This window comes from Furipterus horrens, unplaced genomic scaffold, assembly GCF_987537825.1.
Source record: "Furipterus horrens unplaced genomic scaffold, mFurHor1.1.pri manual_scaffold_3, whole genome shotgun sequence".
In the NCBI taxonomy this organism is placed as follows: Eukaryota; Metazoa; Chordata; class Mammalia; order Chiroptera; family Furipteridae; genus Furipterus; species Furipterus horrens.
This window is the reverse complement of record NW_028327173.1, coordinates 148,585,184-148,612,371: the sequence shown is the minus strand read 5'-3', so window position 1 is coordinate 148,612,371 and position 27,188 is coordinate 148,585,184. Positions and strand designations below refer to the sequence as shown.

At 42.8% G+C, this 27,188-nt stretch overlaps 1 protein-coding gene across 1 annotated transcript in view; it reads left to right on the top strand.

Moving 5' to 3' along the window:
- Positions 1–1,770: 1,770 nt before the first annotated feature.
- Positions 1,771–27,188, top strand: part of EHD4 (EH domain containing 4) — a 74,261-nt gene continuing 48,843 nt past the window's right edge. Inside the window, exons 1-2 of the mRNA XM_090270459.1 lie at positions 1,771–2,123; positions 20,378–20,554. Coding sequence (XP_090126585.1) covers positions 1,888–2,123; positions 20,378–20,554 — 413 coding nt within the window. The 5' untranslated portion in view covers positions 1,771–1,887. The remainder of the gene's footprint in view (positions 2,124–20,377; positions 20,555–27,188) is intronic.

The following is a 27,188-nucleotide window of genomic DNA, read 5'->3' as shown; positions in this document are numbered from 1 at the left end:
TATACATTCACATTTGTTAAATTTTTGGTTAAAAATACCTAACAAAATATGCCATCTTAATCATTTTTAAGTGTACAGTCCAGTACTGTTAACTATATTCACATTGTTGTGCAAGAGATCTCCAGAATTTTTCATTCTGCAAAACTGAAGCTCTATACCCATTAAACACAAACTCCCATTTCATACTCCTCCCAGCCCCTGGCAACCAGCATTTTACTTCCTGTTTCTATAAATTTGACTACTTTATGTACCTCGGGTAAGTGGAATCACACACTATTTGTCTTTTTGTATCTGGCTTATTTCATTTAACATAATGTTCTCAAGGTTCTTCTAGACTGTAGCGTGTGACAGAATTTCCTTACTTTTTAAGGTTGAATAATATTTCATAGTAGGATACCACCTTTTGTTTATGCATTTGTACATCAGTGGACGCTTGGGCTGCTTTCATCTCTTGACTACTGTGAATAGTGCTGCTATGAACATGGATGTACAATATCTCTTAGAGACAATCATTTCATTCTTTTAGATATATACCCCGGGTCTTTTGATGCCAAGTCCTGTTCTATCTTCACCACACCCTTGGTACTCAAAGTATGGTCCATGGACAAGCAACACTGGCAACACCTGGGAGCTTGTTAGAAATGGGGAGTTTTGGGTCCCACCCCATACCCACTGAATAAGAATCTGCATTTCTATCAAGTTGAAGAAGTACTGTTGTACATCATATTTTCTCAAATTTAGGATACATCAGAATCACCTGGGGTCCTTGCTGAACTCCATCCATACTCAATATTTTAACTCAACAAGTCTGGTGTGAGAACCACAAATCCTCATTTTAACAAGCCTCCCAGATTATTCTTATGCAGGTGGCTCCATGGATCACAGCTGATTAAGTGCTCTAAGAAAACTGAGAGATATTTAAAAAACAAAACAAAGAACTGTAACCTGGGACTACCAAAGCGATAGCTGTTTATTTCTTCCAATCTCAATTTAGGTAAGTGGTTTTTTAACCTGAAAAAGAGACAGCTTGGAGGTAACATTAACTCTTTTACATGTCAAATGTGGAAATTAATAATCAATGAGAATGATGACTAAGTCTTCAATTTTACAGAAAGTCAAATAAAGAGAACTAAAAGCACAGGGCCTTCAATCAACCCAGAATTTAGTGGAGGCAGTGTGTTGAAGTAAAAGAAATATGTACAGTACCCATGTAGATTGAAGTCTACTTCCCTACTTCAAATTTTGTCTATTATGTCCGTGAGTCAAAGTCTCCACCAATAAAATGAAGGTGACAATAATCTGCCAGCGGGTAGAAAGAACCTGCCTGTCAACTTTCTGAACTTTTGTCTCTAGTATCGAAGTCTGTAGGGCGGGGAGGAGAAAACATTCCAGGAGACAAAGCAGCCTCCGGAGGCTCGTGGTTTGTTGTTGTTGTTGTTGTTGTTGTTGTTTTGTTTGTTTGTTCTTCTTTGGCAGCTCAGATTTGCCCGGAAGCCGATCCCACCTGGCCAGAGGAGAGACCAGACGACTAAAGAGATCCCTCAGACGTCGGTGTGCGTCACCCGGCTTCAGACACCCTCTCCCCACCCCTGTCCTCCAGACGGACTCCGTCATCAATAATTCATTAAGAGCCTCCTCTCCATTGGCTGATACCGCCACACGCGCAAGCGGTGGCCCAATGAGAAAGGACTTGAGAGAGCTTTTTTGAATAGTGAACGAGCGCTCGTGACGTAGCGATTGGAGATTAGCTGCAACGGCGTGAGGCGGGGCCTGCTGAAGTGGTGGAGAGCGCAGCTGGGACAGCTCAGTGCGAGCCAGGGAGGGTCCAACGCAGAGTTGGGTGGGATCGCGGGTCGCGAACTGGTGGACTTGCGGACCGGCGGCAGGATGTTTAGCTGGATGGGGCGGCAGGCGGGCGGGCGCGAGCGCGCGGGCGGCGCGGACGCCGTACAAACAGTGACGGGCGGCCTGCGTTCGCTCTACCTGCGCAAGGTGCTGCCACTGGAGGAGGCGTACCGCTTCCACGAGTTCCACTCGCCCGCGCTGGAGGACGCCGACTTCGAGAACAAGCCCATGATCCTCCTGGTGGGCCAGTACAGCACGGGCAAAACCACCTTCATCAGGTAACGCGCCCCGTCTCTCCTCCCCGCTGCCTGGACCCTTGCCCCCACCACCTAGGTGCAGGCGGTCCTCTGCACGTGTACGCGTGTAGTCTCTAGCCTCCCGCCGCTCTCGGGCTTCCCGCAGCGCCACTTCCCCTTTCTCGGAACCCCCTCGCCTCTAGCATCGCAGTGACCTATGGTTCCCCGTCCGAGCGTGGTGAGCGCAGCCTCGCCCCGGGGCGCGGCCGTGCGAATAGGGGCCCGCTCTCCTCACGCGGGCAAGAGGGTCCCCGGAACCCCTTCTCCGCGTACTTCGAGCCCTCCTTCCTTGTTCATGGAAAGGCACTGCTCTGGCTGGCTTTTTATCCTGTCACCTTGTCCTGGGAACCCGCGCGAGAGAGGCTATAATAAGCACCTTCTTGGTGAGCAAGTGAGGCCTAGGGCTGGAAATGGGGACAGTGGTGTGGGGTATCAGAATGGGCTGTTGAGTCATAGTTGGAGACTTAAGTCTGTAGCACAGTGCCCGGCGCATAACTAATGAATGAATGAATGAATGGCAACTATAGAAGGTATTGCCTATGTCCCCCGTCCTTGAGGTGGCATGCCGCCCCCACCACCGTGGTGGGGGCAGGAGTAGAGAGGCCACCTTCATTCACCTCTTGCACAGCCTTGCCTTTATCCTGCCATAGGAAGTAAGCTGTGTGTAGCAAACCGCACCCAATGACACTGAGGGGGGGTGTCATATTACTATTCGTTAGTTTCCATTTCTTAGGTGGGTCATTCCCTCCTGGCTCACCCTTGACAGCTAAAAATATTGGTCATGCCTGCTGTGCCTCCAAAAACCAGCAATTACTGTGCATGCCCTAAGGTTCAAATAATATAGCTTCCTCGGAAGTGACTTTTGATGGAAAATAATGGACATTGAGACAGGTTTTTAAAGAGGGTATTTTACTTCTAAAGCTGCTGGCTTTCCTAGGTTAAACCCTGTGTCAGTTAAAACAAAGTGAAATTATAACAATCTCTTCATCATTGATGTTCAACAGGTGTTCAGAAAACTGTATCTATATATGGATACATGCCATTTCTATTAAGTAGTGGCCTCTTTTCTCCACTCCAGTGACCTAAACAGTTCCTACAAATAGAGTAGTTGTCACTACAGGAAATCTGTTCAATCCAGGGCTACAGATACTCTATGAATGAATTTAGCAAAGCCAAGATACTGTTTTGAAATATATTTGCAGATCAGCAATTTTCAACCTGTGTTTCACAAGAATTTTTAAAACATGCGATACCTGACTATTTAGTCAGGGGCACTGACCTCTTTTTCTCTAGATTGCCAAATTAAAAAATGACAACAGCTAACAGAAGAGCTGTTTTGGTATAAATGAATCAAAATTATACCTATTTTTTTTATCAGACTGGCAAAAAAAAATGAATGTTTTCTGGTGTGCTGCAGAATTTAGTAATTAGTTTATGTGTGCCATGAGATGGAAAAGATTGAAAATCACTGCTCTGGACAGTAACTTGAATATGAAGGAAAACTGAAGAAAATAATTTTAAAATTGCTTTTTTGGTGCTCATTAATATGTTGAAAATAATATTAAATGTCATCCCAGACATTCAAAATGAATCATAGAAATATTATAGTTACTGGTACCTTGAAAGATGACAATACATTTAAAATCTCAGTATTACTAACAGGTTTTTAAGTGTATGGGATAATGAAGCATATGACCAATTCATACAAGAATAGAAGGTAGACTTTTTAAAAAATATACAGATAAAGGGTGAGGTGGTAGCATTGTTATAATTATAGTAATCTCAGGCATTAGTGGTGGCACGTTCACAGCACCCCGGGCAGTGCCCCCTGTCTGTCTTTGCCACGGGGCCTTTATTGTGCCTATGTGATTAGGCTGTTGATGGCTGTACCAACCTGGATGAGATTGGCTCACTCTCCTCTCTGTTCCCATAGCCTGGATAATAAGAGACAGGAGAACACAATTCACAGGAACATGAATTGATCTTTTTTTTCTCTCAGTTTACTATTTCATTATAATATTTCTCACTCCTCTCTGATTCATCATTTGGCGGAAATTTTGTGGTATGGCTAAGCATAGTTTTAAGAAGAGTTTTGAAATCTGATTTCTGGAGACTCCATTGAGGCGGACCACTTCTCAGTAGGCACTGAACCGTGTGCAACCCAAGGGTGAGAAGGAACTACCCTATCAGAAAGTCACTTGTTCTTGAGACCTCCCCTGGCCTAAGTGACTTTGACATTGGGTAGTGGCACAAAGTGGACCTGTGAAGTTAGAAGGAAATCAGGACAGACAGAAAGCTTGGTGAGGCACCAGGGACCTGAGTTTGGTTTCAGAGTGGAGCTAGGAGGAAGAGATTTAGCTGCTGGAAGGAAAGGCCCAAACAAAAGGGCAGCTACCCACCCTGGCTGGTGTGGCTCAGTTGGTTGGAGCCTTACTGAAGAAAGGGTCACGGGTTCGATTCCCACTGGGGGCACATGCCTAGGTTATGGGTTCGCTTCCTGTTCAGGCACATGCAGGAGGCAACTGATTGATGTTTCTTTCTCTCTCCCCTTTCCTCTCTCTGGAATCAATAAATAGATCTAAAAACTAAAACAAAAGGGCAGCTACCCTCTAGAGATCTGCACTGTAACTGGGGAGCACAGGGGTTGGCCTAGGGTTCTGACCATCTTCAATGCTGCCTGCATCATCGCTATCTTTTCTCTGAGGCTGGTCAGTGCCTGTGTTGTATGCTTCTGGTCATTGAGCACTTGAAGCTCATAATTGGCTGTAGGGTGCCCCTATCTACATAGTTATAGATTCTATCAACCTGGCTTTCTGCACATCCCAAGGGGCCACTCGTTAACACAGAACCTGCACTGGTACTGAGGGATACTTACCTCATTGTAAAGCCACTCAGCAAGGCCTTTGGTGTGCATTCCACATCTTTTTAATGGAACCTTACTCTCTTTTTTTTCCCAGAACTGGGAAAAACTAGGTGAGCCAGGATCTTCATCAGGAGTGAGGAAATTAAGTGTGTGGCTTGTTGTAATGAAAAGGACTCCTGGATTGGGGTGGTTAAAGAGCCTGAGTGTCGATAAAATATGCTCACTTCTGCATGGGAGATCACTATGAGGGACCCACATGCGAGGAAGAGGATGATTGGAAGGAGAGGGTTGGTGGACTCTCCTCACATGGATCGCAAAACTGGCCCAGCAGGGGACTTCAGATGTGCTGAAGATATTTGTCAAAGTTTCTTTGGGGTAGAAGCAGAACAGTTGATAAACCTATTGTCTCACTGACAGTTTTATTTCCCATAAGCCAGAGAATGTAAGGAGAGGAACTGTTGGTATTCTACCTCAAACCAGCCAGAGAAAAAGAAGAGATGAGCACAAGGAAAATGGCCATGACATCTTAGGCTCTGTAACAGCCAAGTAAGGGTGGATGTTGGACTCAGCCAGGCTTGTGTCCAAAACCCAAGGAAAACAGATTTCAGAGATTTCCCCCAGAAAATCCCTGGGCTCAGGTGCTGTGAAGGAAGACCTTTCCACTGACAGGATATGAGACTCACTGAAAATTAATTCAAACCACACAGTTGCAGCTTTTGATTTTTTAAAGCCCTTCTTTCTCTCTTCCTCCTACGCCCTGTCTGCTTCTCCCAGAAAATTTTTTCTAATGAGGGAAAAGGAGACAAGTCACTCAAGAAACTGTATAGATTTTAAAAGGTCACAGACAAAGGCAATTAGGCAAGAAAAAGAAATAGAAGGCATGTAGACTGGAAAGAAGTAAAATTATCTCTCTTCACATAGGTCATGATCTTAGAAAGTCCTGAAGATTTAGGAAAATCCTTTAAAAAATCTCTTAAAACTCATAAACAAGTTCAGCAAAGTGACAGGTCACAGGGTCACTTTGTATTTCTATATACTAGCAATGAACAATCTGAAATGAAATTAAGAAAACAATTCCAAAAAAAAAAAAAAAACAATTCCATTTACAATAGCATCTAAAAGAATAAAATACTTAGGAATAAGTTTAACAAAAGTGGTAAAACTTACACATTTAAAACTGCAAACCTTGGTGAAAGAAATTAAAGAAAACCTGAAAAAATGGAAAGATATCCTATGTTCATGGTTTGGAAGACTTAATATTTTTTAAATGGCAATACTACTCAAAGTGATCTACAGATTCAGTACAATCCGCATCAATATCCCAGCTCCTTTCTTCTCAGAAATTGACCAGCTGATCCTAAAATTCACCTGGGAATGTGTGAGATCCAGACTAGCCAAACAGTCTTGAAAAAGAACAAAGCTGGAGTTCTCATGTGTCCCGATTTCAAAATTTACTATAAAGTTACAGTAAACAAAGGTGTGGTGCTGGCATAAGGATAGACATATCTATCAACTGAGTAGAATTGAGGGTGAACAACAAATTGATGTCTCTCCACCGTCCCCCTTTCTCTCTTTCTCTAAAACTCAATTAAAAAAAAAAAAAAAGAAAAGAAATGGAAATAGCTCAAAGAACAGAAGGATAAAAGGAACTAAGGAGTAGCCATGAGAAAAAAGAGAGTCACCACCACACAATCCCTATTTGTCTTTTTCCCTGTATATTCTTGTCAATGTCTAAACATGTTCATTCTTCACAACATTCAAGTTACTAAAATCAAGGTACAATATTTTCCTATAAAATGCTTGATAAAATAATTAATTGTATTTTAAACCTTTAAATATTATTTCAGTATAATGTTAACAGAGAAAATAGGGACCTGGGTTCTACATGCAAGGGTGGGAACAAAGTTTATGGATAGTATGAAGCATTAAGAAATTGCAGTGAGTGGTCTGAGAGGGCAGAAATGCCTCCCACAATCAAAAAAGCCTTTTTAGGCATGTATAGAACAAGAAAACAAATCAGGAAGTGATAGGCCCACTGCTTGGGATTCTTGCTATAACAGGAACAGAAAGCAGAACTCAGCTATTACTTTGCTCTTTCTCCTTTTCCCTCAAAGCAAATGATCTAGAGATGGTAGAGGGAGCCCAGCCATGTCTGAGAGGGAGTCACACCCAAGGATGAGGTGCCCTCAAGGCCCTGCACAGGCGAGGCCCAGTAAACACCTGGATAGACGGATAGGAGGATGGTATAGGAAAAACTTGTAGTTGCACTCAAAGAACTGTGGTTGTCATTTTGGTTTGTTTTTTTTTAAAGAAATTACGAAGAATATGAAAAGTATCAGGAAACTGGAGGCAGCTAAGTGTCCCAGTTTTCCAAAAAGTGGAGAACTAGAGTGTGTTTAAGAACAAAGCTCTACTTCATTTGATAAACCCTGGACTCCATTATTAAAAAAGAAGTGAAGGCACTCACAGGAGACAGCCTGATCCACCCATAAAAAAGGCAGCCTGATCCACCCATAAAAAAAGATTCCATGAGAGAAACACTGTGGTCTCAGTTTGGTGGTTCTTGCCCTTGTTTAGGCATCAGAGCCCCTGAAAACCAGTCTCCTGTGCCAAATGCCATGCCTTTTGCCGATGTGAGATACTGAAATATTTAATTTTTATAGAAGAATAGGCTATATTCACAATATATAAGATCATACCTACGTACCCTAGTGTTCATTTATTCAAATAACATTGATTTCAGGAATGGGCCTGGCTATCATAGAACTTAGAGTATCATGGGGAAAACGGAAAAGAATCCACCAGCCATGAGGGTTCTGGGTGATGACACTAGAAGCACAGGGTGGTAGGGGGTCATAGGAAGGACCCTTCATTCAGGCTTGGAGGTTGAAAAAGTCCTCCCTGAGGGTACTGCCTAAATGCTGAGCCCAAGCAATGAGCCAGAACTAGCTGCCCAAAGGAGACAAGCAGGTGAGGCTGAGAAAGTGTCAATGGTGAGGCCCAGGTTTCTGGGGTAACCAGGAGCTGTCCCCCGAGATGGGGACTTAAGAAGAGGAAGAGTGGGGCATAATTGTGAGTTTAGGTGTGAACCTACGTTTAAGTGGTATAGAGTCCACAAGGGATTGGACATGTGGGTCGAGACTGAGAAGAAGAGGGGCTTGTGTAGACACTTGGGAAAAAGTCACCAGAAAGGTGGAGTCCTGTCAGGGGAGAAGGGTGGTTCTGAGCCATTTTAGGGATCTTGTGGTCGCAAGTGACAGAAATTCAACTATAAAAGGCTTAGGTAAAAGTAAAATGTACCACAAACAAAGAATGCAGAGGATCTGTAGATGCTAGCAAAGGCCCTTCGGATACACTTGCTATGTATGGGGAATTTCTGGGTGTATGAATTCTACCTCTCCAAGATGGAAACAAGAAAACTCAGCTCCCCGGCCTGCTCTGCAGGTAGGGGATATGGGGAAAAAGTGAATCCACTCTTTCTTGGATTATCTTATCTTCCAATGTATTAATTTAGTGCTGTAGTTTGTTGAAATATATCATCAAATCACTTCCTGCAACACACTAATGAGAGAATGCTGAAGCAGCAGTAAATGTTTATATTGTTGACTTCCATAAAAGTTATGCTTTGTGGTGCAACTTAAGTAAAAAGGTACAAATTTTCTCATCAAAGTGGTATGACCAGGCATGGTGACTTCAGGCCTGGCCTGGGATCCCAAGTGGCTCTGCTGCCTCCCTCATGTTGGCCTCCTCCTCAATCAGTTGCCCCTCATGGAGTGGGCAGGTGGCTATTTCCAATTCCAGGCTCACATACCCACATTCTGTCAGCTCAGCAACCCCAGTGGGAAAAATGAGAATCTCTTCCCCAGAAGTTTCAGCAAAAATCTCAGGTCTGAGTCTCAGTGGTTCAACGTTGGCCATGTGCCCACCCCTGAGCCAATCACTAGAGTCAAGGGGAATATAACCCATGCCTGGAGGGGGGTAGTCAACCCCCAAACCACACGGACTCAGAATGGGGAGAAGTGGCTCCACAGGGTGCCGTTATCACAAAGAGGGAATTGATTCTGGACAGGTGAAACAGCAGACCTCCCCTCCACCCCCCACCCCACCAAAAAAAAAAAAAAAAAAAAAAGCCGGGGGAAAAGAGAGGAGGGGGTGTGGTCAGCAATGTCAGCTGCTTCTGGGAAAAGGATTAAAATGGAACTGGTGGATTAGCCATCAGGAGCCAGGGTGACCTTGACAAGAGCCAAGTTAGTTAAGTGGTGGTGATGGAACCCAGGTGGGGGTGGGTTGAGGAATGAGTGGGAGGTGAAGCACCAAATATAGAAAACTCAGCAGCTGGTCACTGAAGGGGAAGAAGGGTGCCCTGGTCACAGGCATTCCAGTGGTTTGGTTCAAGATGAGCATGAGATAAAAGTTGATATGGAAGGGGGCCACAGAGGGGCGGCAGCTGGTGTTACAGAAACCTAAGAAGAGGCAGGGCTTGGAGCAAGGATTCTGAGGAGAGCCGTGGGGGCTCCAGGCAGGTTTGGGGTGGCATTGGTGGCAGCAGTCAGCTCAGTGAGACACCGCAGATTGGCCTCTGGTCCACTCGTTATATCATCTTCCTGACAAAGGGCAGCGGTGCAAAGGGATTAGAAGAAATGTGGGGAGGAGAGGGTTTTATTTAAATAACAGAATTCTCTTCTGTAACTCACATCTAGAAGCTTACTTCTAAAAGACTTTCAATATACTTTTCATTATGAATGAGAAAGCTGTGGCTCCTGGACCTGGCTGTGAGTCAGAATCACCAGCAGATCCTCTGAACTGATTCCAGGGCCTCATCCCAGACCTCCCAATTTGGAATATCGCTACGGGTGAGGCTCGGAAATCTGTTTTTGTTTTTGTTTTTTATAAATCACCTCTCAAAGTGATTCTTAGTTAGCCTCCTCCAGGAAACATTTGGGAACCATTGATAGATGAATTTCACTTAATGGAATCATGATGGTTGAATCATGAAGCCTGAAAAGGGTCAGCCTCAAAGGCTTGCTTTGGTGGACCTTCCACAGGAGTGTGGTCCAAGCTCCATCTGTTCACATTTTTAGTAAACGACCCAGGTAAAGACTTAGAAGCCATGCTTACAAAACTGAGGATTATGCAATAAGTGCAATTTAATAAACAGCCTTTTTCACTTAATATGATATGACAAACTTTTTCTTGTGTCATTAAGTAACTTTCAAAAATAACTTCAATGACTGCATCATATTCTATTGTACAGCTTGGAACATTGTTTCTATTTTATGCTGTTATGTACATCCTTGGCATACAATCTTTGCATTTCTAGGTCTTTTTCTTATTTTTATTTTTTTACTTTTTAAAGTATATTTTATTGATTATGCTATTACAATTGTCCCAATTTCTTTTCCTTTTGCTCCCCTCTTCCCAGTACCCCCCTTCCCTCCAGCAATTCCACCCCTTAGTTCATGTCCATGGGTCATGCATATTTGTTCTTTGGCTTCTCCATTTCCTATACTATTCTTAACATCCCCCTGTCTATTTTGTACCAACCAATTATGCTTCTTAATCCCTGCACCATTTCCGCATTTCTCCCCCTTCCTCCTCCCTGCTGATAACCCTCCAGATGATCCACATACCTATGAGTCTGTTCCTATTCTGGTTGTTTGCTTAGTTTGTTTTTGTTTTTACTTTTTTAGGTTCTGTTGTTGATAGTTGTGATTTTATTGTCACTTTACTGTTCATAGTTTTGATCATCTTTTTCTTAAATAAGTCTCTTTAACATTTCATATCATAAGGGCTTGGGGATGATGAACTCCTTTAGCTTTACCTTATCTGGGAAGCTCTTTATCTGCCCTTCCATTCTAAATGATAGCTTTGCTGGATAGAGTAATCTTGGTTGTAGGTCCTTGCTTTTCATCACTGAATACTTCTTGCCAGTCCCTTATTGCCTTCAAAGTTTCTTTTGAGAAATCAGCTAATAGTCTTATAGACCCCCCTTTGTAGGTAACTATCTTCTTTTCTCTTGCTGCTTTTAAAATTCTTCATCTTTTACCTTTGGCATTTTAATTATGATGTGTCTTGGTGTGGTCCTCTTTGGGTCTAGCTTCTTTGGGACTCTCTGTGCTTCCTAGACTTGTATGCCTGTTTCCTTCACCCAATTTGAGAAGTTTTCCTTCATTTTCTCACATAAGCTTTCAATTTCATGCTCTCCCTCTTCTCCTTCCGGCACCCCTGTGATTCAGATGTTGACATGTAAAGTTGTCCCAGAGGTTCCTAAGCCTGTCCTCATTTTTTTTTTTTTTTTAATTCTTGGCTCCTCATTCTGTACTGGTTGATTGTTTATGTCTTCCTTATATTCCAAATCATTTATTTGAACCCTGGTTTCCTTCCCCTCACCATTGGTTTTATATGGATTTTCCTTCATTCCACTTAGCATAGCCTTCCCTTCTTCCCTTCTGCGTTTGCCATACTCAAGCATATCTGTCAAGTCTGTGAACATCTTTATTACCAGTGTTTCGAACTCCGCATCAGTTAAGTTGGCTGTCTCCTTGTCGCTCAGTTCTCCCACTAGAACCTTGATCTGTTCCCTCTTTTGAGCCATACTTCTCTGTCTCCTCAACCTGACAAGCTCCTGTGTTTGCCCTCTGTGTCTTAGGTAGAACTGTGGTACCTATTACATGGTAAGGGGTGGAGCCTTAGGTATTCATCAGTATAGGGCAACCCGTTTCAGCACATTGTGGTGCTGTATGTGGGGGAGGGGTCTAGGAGGTAACAATCCTGCTTACTTGGCATGCACCCCTTTTTCAGGCACTTCTTCCACTTCCCATATGGGATTGGCGCCTCTCTAGCTGTTTCCCTGGTCATCGTTCCCAGACTGGATGGATCTGTGTATGTTCTAGGACTGTGGGGGCCCTTTAAACAAGCAGACTCTGCTGAGAGACTAGCAGTTTCTTCCTCCACCCCAACCCCCACTGGTTTTCAGTTAGAAGATGTGAGGCTTTATTTTCCCTGGTGCTGGGACCATGAGCTGCACAGTCTGGTCTGGTGCTGGGAGTACCCCCCAGGTGTCCCTCCCTACTTTTTTTTTAATGTGTGACTGTGCTTTCCACCAGCCAACTACAGCCGCTGTCACCACACCACTTCCTCTCCATCCCTCCTACCTGTCTGGATGAGTATTTCTTCTTTGTGTCTTTGTTGGACTTTCATGCAGCTCGATTTTCTGGAACTTCTGGTTGTCTCTAGTTTTGAGGTAGTTGTGTTCCTTCTTAGTTGTGGAGGGAGACGCAACATGTCTACCTATGCCTTCATCATGGCCTAGGTCTTCTTAGAATAACAGTCTGGGTATGAATTACAGTATTCCCTCACTTATCACAGGTATTACGTTCTAGACCCCCTCCGCCTCCCCGCCCCACGATAGGTGAAAATTCGTGAAGTAGGAACCTTACATTTATTTTACTATTTATATATATTTTAAGGCTTTATAAACCCTCCCACACACTTATAAACTGTTCCCAGTCCCTTATTAACCTTTCCCACACTTTTATAAACACTACTTATGTTCTTAAACATATTCTACACTCTTAAACCTACGTAACTTTAACAACATATATATACAGTACCGCAAATCCTGCAATATAGCGAAAAATCCATGATAAATAATTAAATATAATATTTTTTAAAATCCCGCGATACAGTGAGGCCGCGATAAGTGAACCGTGAACTGTGATATAGAGACTACTGTATTTATTTGTGAGTAGTCTGTGAACTTTGCCCTATTTTCATTTGAGTATTCTTCAGCTTGTAGTTTTTTGAATATTTTGCTCAATTATGGCTATCACCCATTGCCATAGTTATTATATCTTTAGTTTGAGCATGCCTTTTTAATTCTTTATGATAATTTTGACATGCAACTATATTTAATATTTGTGGTCAAGTCTAACACCTTTTTGCTCTTTTTTTGCCCTTTTTTATTAAATTTATTGGGTGACACTGGTTAATAAAATTATATAGGTTTCAGGTGTACAGTTATATAATACATCATCTGTATATTGTATTGTGTCTTCACCACCCCAAGTCAAGTCTTCTTTTACATTTTTCCTCTTTTATGAATGTTTTCTATCACTCTTATGCATAGAAAATTCTTGATTATCCTATAGGCTTTTAAAAATATTTAACTCTTTAATCTTCTTAGAAGTAAAATCTGTTTCAAAGGTATTCATTTTTTTGTTTTTTGTTTTTTATTGTTTACGAATATTTATTGAGTAATCCTACTTTTTGCCAATGTCACATGAGTTTTCTTCTAATCCTAATTTATTAAATATTGTAATCTTTGGGGACCTTTCTCTTGCATCTTGTTGTTCTGTTGGTAGATTCTTATACCCGCACTATAATGTCTTAAGTCATTTCAATGTTTTAAATAACTTTGTTGTCACTAAAGTATTCTTTAGTAAATGGTAGCACAGACTCTTCTGATTTTGTTTCTCTTTGTTTTCCAAATGCTATCAATCATCATTTCCTGCCATTCTTTCAGAAAAACTTTGGAATTACTTCATTATATTTTTCCCAGAAAATCCCATTGGGATCTGTTTGTATTGGAACAGCATTGCTCTTCCCAAACTGGAACTCGGCATTGCTTTTACTCAGATCTTCTGTTATATCTCAGAGAAGTGGTTGATTTACTCATACAAGTTATATATACTCATATTCATGTTGTTCTTAGGTATTTTGTATTCCATTGCTTTGTAAATCGTATTTTTTCCTTTCTGTTTTCTGGGTGGATATTGCTAGTATGCTAAGATAGTTACTGATTTTTTTACATTTTTATTTTGTATCTGTTCATTTGATTCAAGTTATTCTGACAGCTATTCATTAGATTCTCTTTGGTTTTTTAGATAAACAAGTAATAACAGTTACATTCGTGATTACTTTGTTTCTTCTTCTGTTTCATATTTTATTGTATTGGGAAGTGAGTGTTCATTAAAAGCTTCTAATTTTAATAATGCCTTTGTTGTTTTATTTTAAAATATGATGTTGGCTATTGGTTTAATATTTTATAAGTTAGTCACATTAAGAAATTATCTTTCTATTGCTAATTTTAAAAGAGTTTTATTTGAAAAAATTAGGATAGGTGTTGAGTTTTATTAAATGGCTTTTTACTTTTTTCTTTAACCTGTGTTCTGTGGCATGTAATTCTGGGAGATTGTAAATAGGTATTCAAAGAAAAATTGTTCCCTAGTCAAGTAACTTTGGGGAATGCTGTGTTCTATAGCCTCCTCATGAAGCTTACAGTGCTCTCAGATCAACCTAAAGTCTATTCTAAGATTCATAAATCGCAGTCATAACATAGAAAACACTTAATAGATCTTCATCGTATATGCAAATGAATGGGTGACTGGAAAAATGAACAAGGCTGTAGGAAATGGAAAGGCATGTTGCTTTTGAGCCCAGTAAACTTCCTCTCCCTTTCTTCTTCCTTTCCCATTCTTACACCCCCCCCCCTTCCAGAACAGCATGGAAGGTGGAGTGGAGTTGCTACAGGGACCAGCATAGGTTAGACAACTTTAAGCACATCTCAGTCCTGTGTAGTTTACATTCCATTCGTAGCAGGATAAATAGGAATGTGAAAAGGATTCACTCAGCAAATTCCAGTTTCTTGGTCCAACAGGTTAATAATGTTCCCTTAGTAGGTCAGCAGTTTCAAATATAATATATTCTGAATAAGCATTCCTGGTGATAATATGTCAATAATTTAAGGAAAAAACAAAAATAAAAGGTTTCTCACTTAAGGGAGGCATATATTTAAAATGGAAGTGAAGCTCATTTTGACTTAGTTTTTCAGTAACTCAAAGAAGATTAAAATTTTAAAGTAGATGAAATTTATGTTCAAGGGGGTTATCTCAGCATTATTTATAATAGTAAGAAATGGGAAACTATTAAATGCTCAACAGTTAGGAAATGGTCAACTAAATTGATACATATTCACCTTAGAACAGTATGCAGTCATTAAAAGAATTATTTACAAAGAATTTTTAGTGGTATAAGGAAAAACTAATGGAGAAAATCTCCATAAAAATTGTTTAAACACTTAGATACCAATTTCATAAAAAATTATATTTGCAGAGAAATGGATAGAAATATTTCCAAATATTAAAACTGGTCATTATCTTGTACTAATATGGTCTGGTGCAAGCTACTTGTCATAAGCACAGTTTTCTGTAAGTTAGGGATAAGAATACCTGCTCCAGTGACAGTGAGGGTGAATTGATAATTGTGTGAAAAGCCTTATAAACTGTACAGCATGGCTTCATAATAATCTATTTGGTGGTGTCTAGAAGTAAAGTTGGTGGTAGGACTAACTTACATATTCTGGACCATTTTATAAGATGTTCGTGATAGTAAATGTTTGAATCTCTTCCTACCTCCATTTCTTGATATTAAACATGAGGATAAAGAAAGGAAATGGCTTTAAAAACATCATTTCCAGCCTTGACTGGTGGCTCAGTTGGCTAAGCATCTTCCCATACACCAAAAGGTTTCTAGTTCAATCCTTGGTCTGGGCATGCATGGGAGGCAACCGACCAATGTTTCTCTCTCACATTGATGTTCTCTCTCCCTCCCTCCCTCTCTCTCTCCCTCCCTCTTCTTTCCTCTCTCTCTCAAATCAATAAATATATCCTTGAGTGAGGATTAAAGAACAAAACAAAACATAATTTCCAGATTTCAAAAAAATCAGAGTTGAAAGACTAACCCTTTCTTTTCATTCTCTCTCCTAGTGAAATGATGGATCAGGTATTATCAATTAACACGTAATGTAAAACTCTCCAACACTTATTACAAATTAAAGTTATTTAAACTTACAGCCACATATTTAAAAATAAGGAAATAAAACTGTTTCACCACTGAATTCAAAAGTTGTACTTTTTATCATTCACATCTATATCATTTAAAACCTTGTTAATACCCAAAGGAATAAAATGATGGTTGAGGTTAGTTTAATGCACTTAAAAAAAATGTCCCAGGCCATATCAATGGAATGAACCCTCAAAGTCTAAGCACAGATGCTAGTGTATGCACAGACTTTTTAAAAAATCTCATTTATCATTACATAAGCTGTTTCTCTGGATTTTGGCTTGAGGATTTTAAATTAATGCTCATAGTGTACCCCAAATATATGTGCCATATTACTTTTTAGAGGGCTTGCTTAATTATTGAATACTACTAACAAGTCTTAGATTTGAATATGTGTTGTGATTCATAGAATACATTCTGTGAACGCTCCTTTTGGAGACTGACTCAGCCTCTCAAGCTCTGATTTAGGACAGGGGTAGTGTTCTCACAGGACGAGTAAGAAACCCTGTGTTCTAATTAACCACGTAATCTACTTGAGCCCTACTTTACTCCTCTTTAAAATGGGAATAAAAATAGTACTTCCCCCATAAGTTATGTAGGATGGAATAAGTTCAGGAATGCATACTCAGGGAAGACAAAATTTGCAGCTAGAATTTTAGAATAATGTGCCTCTTATAGTTTGATTGTTCATTTGTATTTTAGTCATCCTTAACCCATCTCTGAGAAGATGGTATCATACTTGGGTGGATGGAGGGACTTTTCATCTCTTGAAGATTTTTTCTTCTTGTCACAATGACATTTTTTTCTATGAAGTTAAAAGAAAAAAAATCTAAGCTAAGCAGTGGAAGAAAAAAGAAACTGTTCATATACTACCCTTGCATGAAAGCAGCTCCTTGAGCCACGACTGAACCTGGGACCCGGTGTGCCCAGGAGCCATTTGGATGAGGCTGAACCATGGCCTTCAGCAGGCGGGGGCAAGAAGATGTGGGGACTCCCATCCTCCCGCCACCCCCTCCTCCCCGCTGCTGGGAACCTAAATGTCTGTCCCTTTTTACATTGATAGCTTGGCTAGAGTTCTGGGAGCAATCACCGCTGGAATTGGCAGTCTCTCTGAGAACACAGGAAAAGGAGAACAAGGTGGAGCCAGGGACAAAAACCCAGCCTAACGCACAGGATGCCTGTGCAGGGGGCCAGCAGCTCTGAACCCTGGTGTGCTCTTTTCTGGAGGCTTCCTGTGGCCTCTTGCTCTTTGAATTCTTGTTATCACAGATAACACCACAAAGCCCTTGGAACTCAGGGCTTTGAGAAAGCCTCTGAGGTGTCAAAAAAAAAAAAAAGTTTTAACACAATTGATTATCCTAGTGCCTGGGTGGGGCTGTGTGGGTAACACCTCATGATCTGCTCAGACTTTTTCTTTCAAGGTTGCTGGTTTTGAACCTCATTTCACTTCATTCTCACTTGGCTCATGTCAGATCCTCTGTCTCACTGCATGTGACATGTGTGTGCTTGCCCAGCAGTGTGACACACATGTATCTGAGTTTCACTGTTGCCCATTGTAAAAGCTCTTCTGGGCAATCAGCTTAGCATGTCATATATTAACTCATGTATCTGACATGGGTCCCTGCTTAGGGGACCCAAAGCTGGGGGTGTGTGGGACCCCAAGGCTGTGCAGCTGAGCCTAGAGCAAAAGCCTCCACCCAGGAGGGAAGAGCTCCAGACTCCCGTCCTGCAGGGCCAGCAACAAGTCACATTCCTGCCCTCATCCTCAGTCTCTTCACATGTACAGACATGGGGTTGACCCAAATGATTCCTAAAAAACTTTGAGGCTCTAAAGTTCTGAGAGTGTGGAATGTGCCTTGCAGGAAATGACAGCCTATCAGAAGAGAGGAAATAGGCCTGCCGATAACAGCAATACTAAGTGTTCATAAAGATCTCACAACAAGAAGAGAAGGTGAGGCAGGGAGTGTCCCAAAAAAGGTCCTAGAGTGATCAGGGAGTAGAAATTGTGAGACATGATTCCCCACCAAACAGAGGAAATGAAGTGAGGGAAGATGGAGGCAGGAATTTCAGGCCTAGAAGAGGCTGATCAAAAAGGGGAGAGCCTTGGCTGGGTGGATTAGCTGTCCCGTACACCAAAAGGTTGAGGGTTCGAGTCCTGGGCAAGGCACACACTTGTGGGTTTGGTGTCCAGTTGGGATGCATATGGGAGGCAGCCAATCAATGTTTCTCTCTCCCAGCTCTGCCATGGCCCACTCCCCTTCCTCTCTCCCTAAACTCAATAAATGTATCCTCAGGTGAGAATTTATTTTTAAAGGGGTGGGGGTAGAAAATGTCCACTGTAGGGGAGGAGCAAGAGCCCAGACTGCAAGGGGTCCCTGAATGCAAGTTATCTGGGAAGCCCTGAGCTGTTAGAGTAGTACTTTAGAAAAAAGGATCTGATCTTCAAGGGCAAATGGAGGAGAGGGAGGCTGGCAGGCCCCTGGGAAGTATAGAGTGACCAGAGACCAAATGAGGTGTGATGAGGAGAGCCTGATGACTATCTGGATGAGGGCACAGAGAAAGTCAGCTAGCCCTCAGATACTGGTTTTGCACCTACTACATGCCAGACACTGTTAGCTGTTAGGATACCGTGGTGAGCCACACAGACGAGGGTCCTCTCTTTCAATATGTTCGTAACTTCCTGGGACAGTAACGTGCAAACAGTAACATGAGGTAATTTCAGATACCAATACATGCTATGAGTAAGGCAATGAGAGAGAGAAGGGCAGGGGCATCAGACCGGCTGTAGAGAGGCTATGTTGCCAATGAGTACTTACCAACCATCTCAACCAAGTGCCAGAGATGGTTCCAAGCACGTGGGAAACATTAGTGAACAGGAGAGGCAAAAAGCTTTCCTGTGGCTTACACTCTACCGGGGAAATGGAATTAGTCACAAAATAATAAAGAAGTAAATTTCTTATTAGGAATAGGAAATAAGAGCTATGGGAAAGAGAACACAAAATTTTTTCTAATTTTTTGCTGTTGTAGATAATGCTGCAATGGACATATTCATGTAGAAATCTTTTTCATGCATCTAGGATATTTCCTAAGAGTAGATTTCAAAAAGTATAATCACCCCCATTTTAAAGGGTCTTTTTTTTTTTTTTAATCTTGATCCAAGGATATGTTTTATTGATTTGAGAGTGAGAGAGAGAGAAAAGCATCAATGTCGGGTTGCCCTCCAAACACCCCCCGACCGGGGATCAAACCTGCAACCTATGCATGTGCCCTTACTAGGGATCAAATCCACATCCTTTTTGGTGTATGGGATGACATTCCAACCAACTGAGCTGCCCAGCCTGGACCCCTACATCATGGAAAGGAGGAAATCTTGGTGGGGAGGGAGGGAAGGACTCTTAAGTGCTTCAGCTGAATGAAGTGGGGGTGGGGGTGGGGGAGAGTTATCTTAGGACTCAGCCAGCTCCCACAGAAAGTAGACTTGCCCCACCCCAACATGTCATTGAGCCAGACCTATGCCCTCTGTCACATCAATTGGTCTCCTCAGCACACTGAGAATCTTCAATGACATTTGCTAGGGCCACTGTACACAGTTGAACAGGTTAAACTACATGAGGGGCCCTGGACAAAGGGGTACATGGGGGATAAAATCCAGCTAGAGTCCTTGCTAAGCTGTGAATCCTGGCACAGGGCTGCCAGAGGAAAGGGCATCTTCTCCCATTTTGCACAGAGGGCTAGCAATGGCCCTGGTGATATCTAGTCTGAGTTCCCCTCCCTCACCTCCATCCTCCATAGCAGCCTGTGTTGCTACTGAATTATTTGAAAATTGTCTTCCATGGCTACACCTCCAGGAGCCCAAGGGAGCTATAAGTGGACAAGGGAGAATGTGCCAGCCTCATAGACTGTCAGTGACAAGGAAGGAGATGGTTTATCATTTCATTCACTACATCGAGTACCCTCTGTGGGCAGGCACAGTGATGGATGCTGGGTGCTGGGCATATGCATCTGTCACAGACAGGGGCCTGCTTTCAAGAAACAACCAGCAAAGAAGTGTATTACCCATGGTGAGCACCATGATGGTCACAGGCCCACGGTGCCTGGGGCCCACAGAGGAGGTGTCCCCAACACACTTGAGGGACAGAGACACCTTTCTGAAGGGAACGGGCCTGAGTAGGGTCTTCCAGGATGCACAGGAGCTGGCTGCATGCACTTCTCTGGGGTGGTGTCTGTTGCACCAATGGAGCCGCGAACAAGAATTGCTGTGCCTGAGCCAAGTCCACTTTTAGAAGGCCTGCCAGTCTGCAAGATGTCTGACCTTGTTCACTAGGCTTCTTACACTGGGGGCAAAAATAGGGCTGTAGATCTCAAGCTTTGAAAAATCATTGTTAGAAAAAGAGTAAATTATTCTCCTTTTGGCGGGGGGGTATATTTCTATATTTTTAAATGATTTTGTTAAAAATTGGTAGACCCAGGAAGCATTCTGGACTTCTGCTTTGTGACAACATGCTAAGTTTCTTTCTCCCCCCTCGCCCAGGTACTTACTCGAGCAAGATTTCCCTGGCATGAGGATTGGTCCAGAGCCCACCACCGATTCCTTCATCGCAGTGATGTACGGGGAGACCGAGGGCAGCACCCCAGGGAATGCTTTGGTCGTGGACCCAAAAAAGCCATTTCGAAAGCTTAGTCGCTTTGGAAATGCTTTCCTGAATCGGTAAGGACCGGCAAACGGCCATCTTTGGTCAGGTTATTTAAAACTTTTTATTGAATTCTTGCCAATTACATGTAAAGTCCAGAAACAGAAGAACAGAGCATGTCTGTTCTAGAAGAGAGATATTATAGAGACTATGCTTATGGTATTCAAATATCTGAAAGATTTTCATAGGAAATGATCTATTCTGGGTGGCTTCAGAGGGCAGAGCTAAGGCCCTGGGTTGGACATTATAAGGCCACACAGTTTAAGGAACAAATTTCTAGTAGCCTGAGCTGCACAGAAATGGTTCAAGTTGCCTTGTGAGGTGTGAACTCCCCATCGCTGGCAACGTTAAGTGGTGGCTGGATGCCCCTGAGCAAGCATAGTGTGCCAGGGCCTCCTGTGCACAGCTTAGCTCAGAGGTACACCTGACCCCCCAGAGTCAGTCTGTTGATTTTTGCAGGACAAGTCACCTCACCTCCCTGACGTCCCTTAGGCTTCTCACCCCCATGCTTCGAGCTGCTTCCTTTTTATTAGAGCGGAAGATCCAAAACAACACACAAAGAAGTTAATTTTCATGCATGGGCATTATTTGATAGGTGAGAAGTTGTAGGACAGCTGAAGTTCTGTCCTCTGGAGATGCATTTTTTTTGTGCTACCCTGTAACCTTTCACCAGAGTTCCCAATGAAATGGTGTCAGGGCTGAGAGCAAACCAGCAGGTTCTTCTGGATGCAGCTCTGCCCTTTCACATATGATATGCTCTTACCTCCTCCCCCTCCTCCTCGTTGCCACTCCCAGCCTTTTATTTTAAATACATTTCTTGTTTTCCCTGTTGTTCCCTTCTCCCCTCTTCCCCTCTTTTATGAACCTACTGCTTTAGATTGGTTGGTTTGCGGGAGTGGACGTGGGAGGTTCAGGGACAGGTTGGGGTCATGTAAACCCCTCTAGGGGCAGATGGGGCTGGAACTGGCACAAGAGACTTGAACTGCACTTTTCCTTTTTAGATTTTTTTTAAAAATAAGAATATATCCTCCCAGCTGATTGCTGTCCTCCCAAAGGCTAAGGCATCTCATTGCTCAACTCCAGGGGCGCCGTTCACAAGGACTGGCATGAATGATATGCCTGGGTGCTGTTTGGTAGCTCTGCCCACGGTGGCCCAGGCCACAGGCGCCCTCGGTGAAAACCTGAACTCTCTAGGGATCCATACGCACTCTCCTTTAAGGGTTTTTTTATGCCCCTGTTACAGATCAAAGAAAGCATCCAAGTAGCAGGGAGGGAGCTTAGCAGGAGGATAAATAGAAAGGTGCTGATGATGCAGATGGAGCCAGAGAGAAATTTCATCTTTTTGCTGACAGTGATTTGCAGTTTATTCTCCAATGCCAGAGCCTTATTGGTTGGCACCAGAGCATCTCCTGGTGGGACAAGTAGGGATCAATCAAGCCCAGGTAGGGGGACAACAGAGGGCCTCACAGGAAGGAGTAGGAAAGAGTGGCCCACACTTGAGGGGAAGTGGGACAAGAAGGTCCCCCAGCAGGGCCTCCCAGGAAGCTATGGTCACAGGGCAGGCGGTAGCCAGGCTTCCTGTTCCAAGACTGGCCCTGAAAGGAAGTGCAGGGCACAGCACCCTCCTCCGTGGAAGCCTGCCTGGAGCCCTGTGGTTTCATTACCACTGCCCTTAGACTTGCTCTCTTTTTCCCTGACAAAGGCTTAAAAAAGAAATGAGCTGTGACTTTTTTCAAGTTCCCATTTTGTGAAGTCCATATTCACAAGGGACGATCCAGGAAAAGTGGCTTTTGGCTTGTCTAATTTTGACAGGTGATTTAGTTTCCCAACAGATGTTTTACAAATTCCAAACATTTAGCAGATAAGTATGAAAACAAGGCATTCAGGAAAGATTTTGAATGGCAAGCTTCATTATCTCAGGATTGAAAACTTGCTGAAAAGCCATATATTATATAATCAAGTGTTGTTAGTTGAATTCAGAATACCTAGGAGAAAATAATAGCAAAAAGTTATATGGCATTTACTCTATCAGATACTGTTATAACTGTATATTAGCTCTAAATCCTCACAAAAACCCTGTAACTAGGTGCTACTATTCCCAGCATAGGAGGACATGGTGCACAGAGAGGTTGATTTAACATCCACAGGGTCACTCAGCTAAGTGGCAGCACTAGGATTGGAACCCAGGCCATCTGGGCTCAGAGTCCTGCTAGTGACCACTATACTGAGCTGCCCAATGATATAATGTTCAGACTAAGAATCGTTGCCTCCTTCCACCATCTAATTTTTAAAGCTCTTCTTAATATAACCCACCAACAATGATGCAAGTACTGCTGTTTCATCCCAGCACTAATATAGAGTCAGTTAGTGTAGGGTGCGCTAACGTGTGTATGTAATTTTAGCATCCCTGTGGAAATATCAGCAGGTTCCCTCTAAAGGCAGGCAAACATCTTTTTATATATCATACTTTCTGGGAATGAGGTCAAAATACAATATTGAATAGAAAAGAGAATTGTCTGCCTGCTGTGGAGAACTCCCCTTTCCCCACTGAGTAACCACCAGTCACCCATGTGATGGGTTCCAGTGTCCTGGACCCTCATTATAGGGCATTGGCTTGGGCATCTGCCTGCAGCAGCATCTTTAAAAGAGGTTAGTACTTCCCACAGTGCTACCAGATGACACCTGGAGGGTGACACCATCCTCAAAGCATTAAGCGAACCAGTGGAACCTGAGTCTCAGTCCTAAGAAAGTAACAGGGAGTCTACAGTGCATTTTTTAAAGATTTATTTTATTCTTATTCAAGAGAGAGTGGGGAAGGGAGAGAGAGAGAAACATCGATCAGCTGCCTCCCGAATGCCCTCTGGCTGGGATCAAACCTGCAACCCAGGCATGTGCCCTGACCTGGAATCAAACCTGTGATCCCTTGGTCATGGGACAATGCTCCAACCAGCCAGGACTACAGTGCATTTTTGAGAAATAAAGACAAATTCCCAAAAAGGCAGCTTCAAACTGTAGAAATTCCATACTTGAACAATAAAAGCAGGAGTTAAGTCTAGAACAAAAAGTTCTGTGGAAGTGACTTTAATGTGACATTCTGCAACTTCACCATGCCACTCTGTTTCCGTGAGGAATTCCACAGGTGGGCCTGTCTTGGGGCTGCTACACAGGAATGTGGTTATTAAAGTTACAAAGCCTGTTATCAGGAGCCAGTTCAACGTCACAGAGGAGGAAATGGACGTACCAACAGCACCCTGGGGCCATGAGCCCTGGGAAACAGACACCAGTGTATTTTGGTCAGGAATTGGCTTCTGACATTTCTCCCTCCTGACATTTCTCCCTCTAGCCTGTTTTTGAATTGGATATTATGTTTTTCCCTTAATCTACTTCTCCAAAAATGTTAGTCTTTTTTTCAAATTCAGATAGCTACATTGTTTTTAGTTTAGCATATGGTATAATGTTAAATTGTAGTTTTCCACAGAAGAAATTCTTACTCTTATTTACTTCTTTATTTCCTCAATTTCTTTTAAAAATAACTTTATAATCATTGGCCTTGGGGATTAAATTTTGAAACTTCCTTTTAAACTGAAGGAATCCGAACAGTACTTTTAGTGCGCCTGACATTTTAGCCAGGCCTGATGATGGTGATGATTAAAAAAAAAACCCTCTTACCTTGGTGTGATAATTTAGCAATAATAGAATACACATGTGTATTTTTGGACTTACACTATTTGTTACCTCTATGTTTGTCATTAAATGAGGCTTTACAAAATAGCCTTTTTTAAAATTATGAGTATTACAGAGTCACTTAGTACCACTGGGAATTTTTTAAAAACTGACTTAATGCAAGTATACAGCAACATCTAGACACATGTTGGCTCCACCAGCTAATTTAGTTGCAGAGATTAAGGGAAGTAGGCTCTTGCCAAGAATCATTCTTGATTCACCAGTGTGATGTTAAATCTGAGTCATTAATTGGTGCTGTGTATATGTGCCATGCTCATCCATACTAAACTCCCTGAGCTCTTCCCATCAACCTTTCACCTCAGGACTGGGGTGGCCCCAGGTCATGATGCTGCTGTTCTTCATGGGCAACTGCCTGTACAGTGCCAGTCCTGACCTTCCAGAAAACCAGCTTTCCACCCGGGCTCGGGTAGACCTTCCGGCCCTGGCACTGACTGGCACATTGCACCTGGCCTCCCCCTTCCCCCAGGTCAGTGAGGCTTCATTTTCAAATGTACGTATTTAGGTTAAACCACATGAAATTCCCAATATTCAACTTTTACTTGTGAAAGTGGTAATTCCATAAGATCTAGGGGTAACCTTGGACTTTTTATAGTGTGGATTTAAAATAAATTCCTCCTGGGAAGTGGAAGGTTAGATCTGCCATGTGTGGTAGGACCATATAAAATTATTACAGGTCAGTTGTCAAAGTTTTTTTGTATATTGTATGCTATTTACTGTGTAAATAGGAAGATGTGTAATCTCTCTGGTCTAACTCTTCTCAAGTAAAGTGAGCTGGTAAAGGCGATGCTTTTAAATAGCTCCATACTCTCTCCACTGAAGCTCAGGTTTGTGTGAACCTAATGACAACCAGAGAGTCCTCAAAATTGCTCAGAGACCTACAGCAGGTCACAGGGTGGGTGAGCAAGGAAGATGGCCAGAGCCTGGATCTTCTGCCTCCCGTTTTCTGCTCCACCCTCTTCCAAGTCACATGCAGGCCTCTCTGGTGGGGAGTTCAGGACTATGTCATGTCACTCTTTTGTTTTAGGATGTTGCCTTCTGTGCGATAAAGGTACACAGCTGTGGTTCAAATGCGTGAAATGGTAGGAGCTGCCTTGCAGTTAAGAACCTGGACTTTGGAGCCACTGTTGGGTTGGCATCCCAGCAGCTGTCACTTACCAGCTTTGTGACTTGGCAAAGGAGTGGTCTGTGACTCTTCTGTGCCCCAGTCTCTGTAAAATAATATAAAGCCCTTATTTCTGAGATTGTGGTGAGGACTGAGTGAGTTAGCTGCTAGATATCACTACATTGTTTGGAAATCAAAACCAGCTTTAAGGTACTGCCTGGTTCTTATAAAATGTTGATCCATAAGCTGAGATGTCAGTGCTTGGAGGCAGTTTTAAGAACCCTGACCTCTCACCCCCTTGTTGTACCGTTCCACTGGGCTCCTAGCCACTGGCCTAAGACCTTAAACCCAGACCATTTCTTTACCTACTTGCTTCCTGCTACCCTTGAGCCTGCCTTTGTTGTGGGGGTAACAGGTAATAGGGGTCCAGAGTCGGGCTTGACCCCCTCCTGCCCTCCTTTTATCATAAAATAAACTGTATCAGGTCAGCCCTGGGTGAGAGTGACACATTGTAAAAGCCTATGTAAAGCTCCTGGGCTTAACTAGCACATGTCTGCACATTTCATATGAAATGTAAAAGGCAAAGCATGGATATACTTCATTCACTCCAGGAGCGAGTAGGCAATCCATCCCCAGACAGCAAGTCTGTGCTTGGAAACATTTCCACAGACACACTGTGGAAGCAGGGAAGGCCTGACCCATGGCTGACTGTGACCTACCCAACAAATAACCTTGCTTTTTAGCTTCCTTTCTTAGAGCCTGAAAGGAAGACAGGTTTGCATTAACAGCATTGCATTTGGGGTTTTTTCTAATTAACAATTATTTAAGAAAACGTGTGTGTAGTTCTAACCCCAAGGGTTCTGAAAGCTGACTTGTGCTCTGTGCTCCCTCCCCCACTCAGCCCCTCCCATTTAGGCTGTCTTCTTTGTACACACTCCTCCACCCCCTCTTTGGGTGCCCCTGGAGAGGTCCCTTTTCTCCCCTCTCCCTCTCTTCCCCCTCTTCCTTCTCTTCCCCTTCCTCCAGAGTCTCCTCCACGTTCCTGTCTCCCCCTCACTCCCCCTCTTTCTCCTCTTTTCTGCAGTTACCTTTCCTGGCCCTGCAGCCTGCTCCTTGTTTATTGTGTGGTAACTTCGCCACCTCTGACAGCGTCTTGTTTCCTGGCTAATACATTTCGCTCTGCTGATGTGCCAGGGGCCATGGGAGCTGTGAAACGTCACTTTGCACAAAAGGGAGTGGACAGTTTATACATTTTTTAATCCCTTTGTCAACCTTACAATAGAATCCAGGGGTTTTGTGTTTCAAAAATTTTGATATTTAGTGCTTTTGGAAAAAGGTCAGCCTCTCCAGGAATGCTTTCCCACATATGTGCAATTTTTTCAGATTGCCAAATGTCTCGAGTCATCTGATGGAAAGGACAGGACTGTGTGATAAGAGACTGAATCATTACTGACAAGAAAGGCAGTCCACCACAGACATGCTGAGAACTCCGTTCCTACCTCAATTCTAGAGAATGCACATGTTATTGTCTTATTCTGTGAACTTACAAAGAGTGCCTGGTGATCCCTGTGCACTTGACTCTCACAGATCTCTCAGTGCTGGGCAGTGGGATGTGTGTAAATGTGGAGTGGGCAGGAGGGGCAGGAGAAATCAGAAATGAGGGGCTTCTCTTAAATTAACTTGACCCTTTATTTTTTACATTATGAGGTTTTTAACTATCGGTTGAGTTCTGCTCAGCTGACGTCAAGAGGTATTAGGCTGAATTCCAGGCATTTGTGACACGACCTCAAGATGTCATAACTATT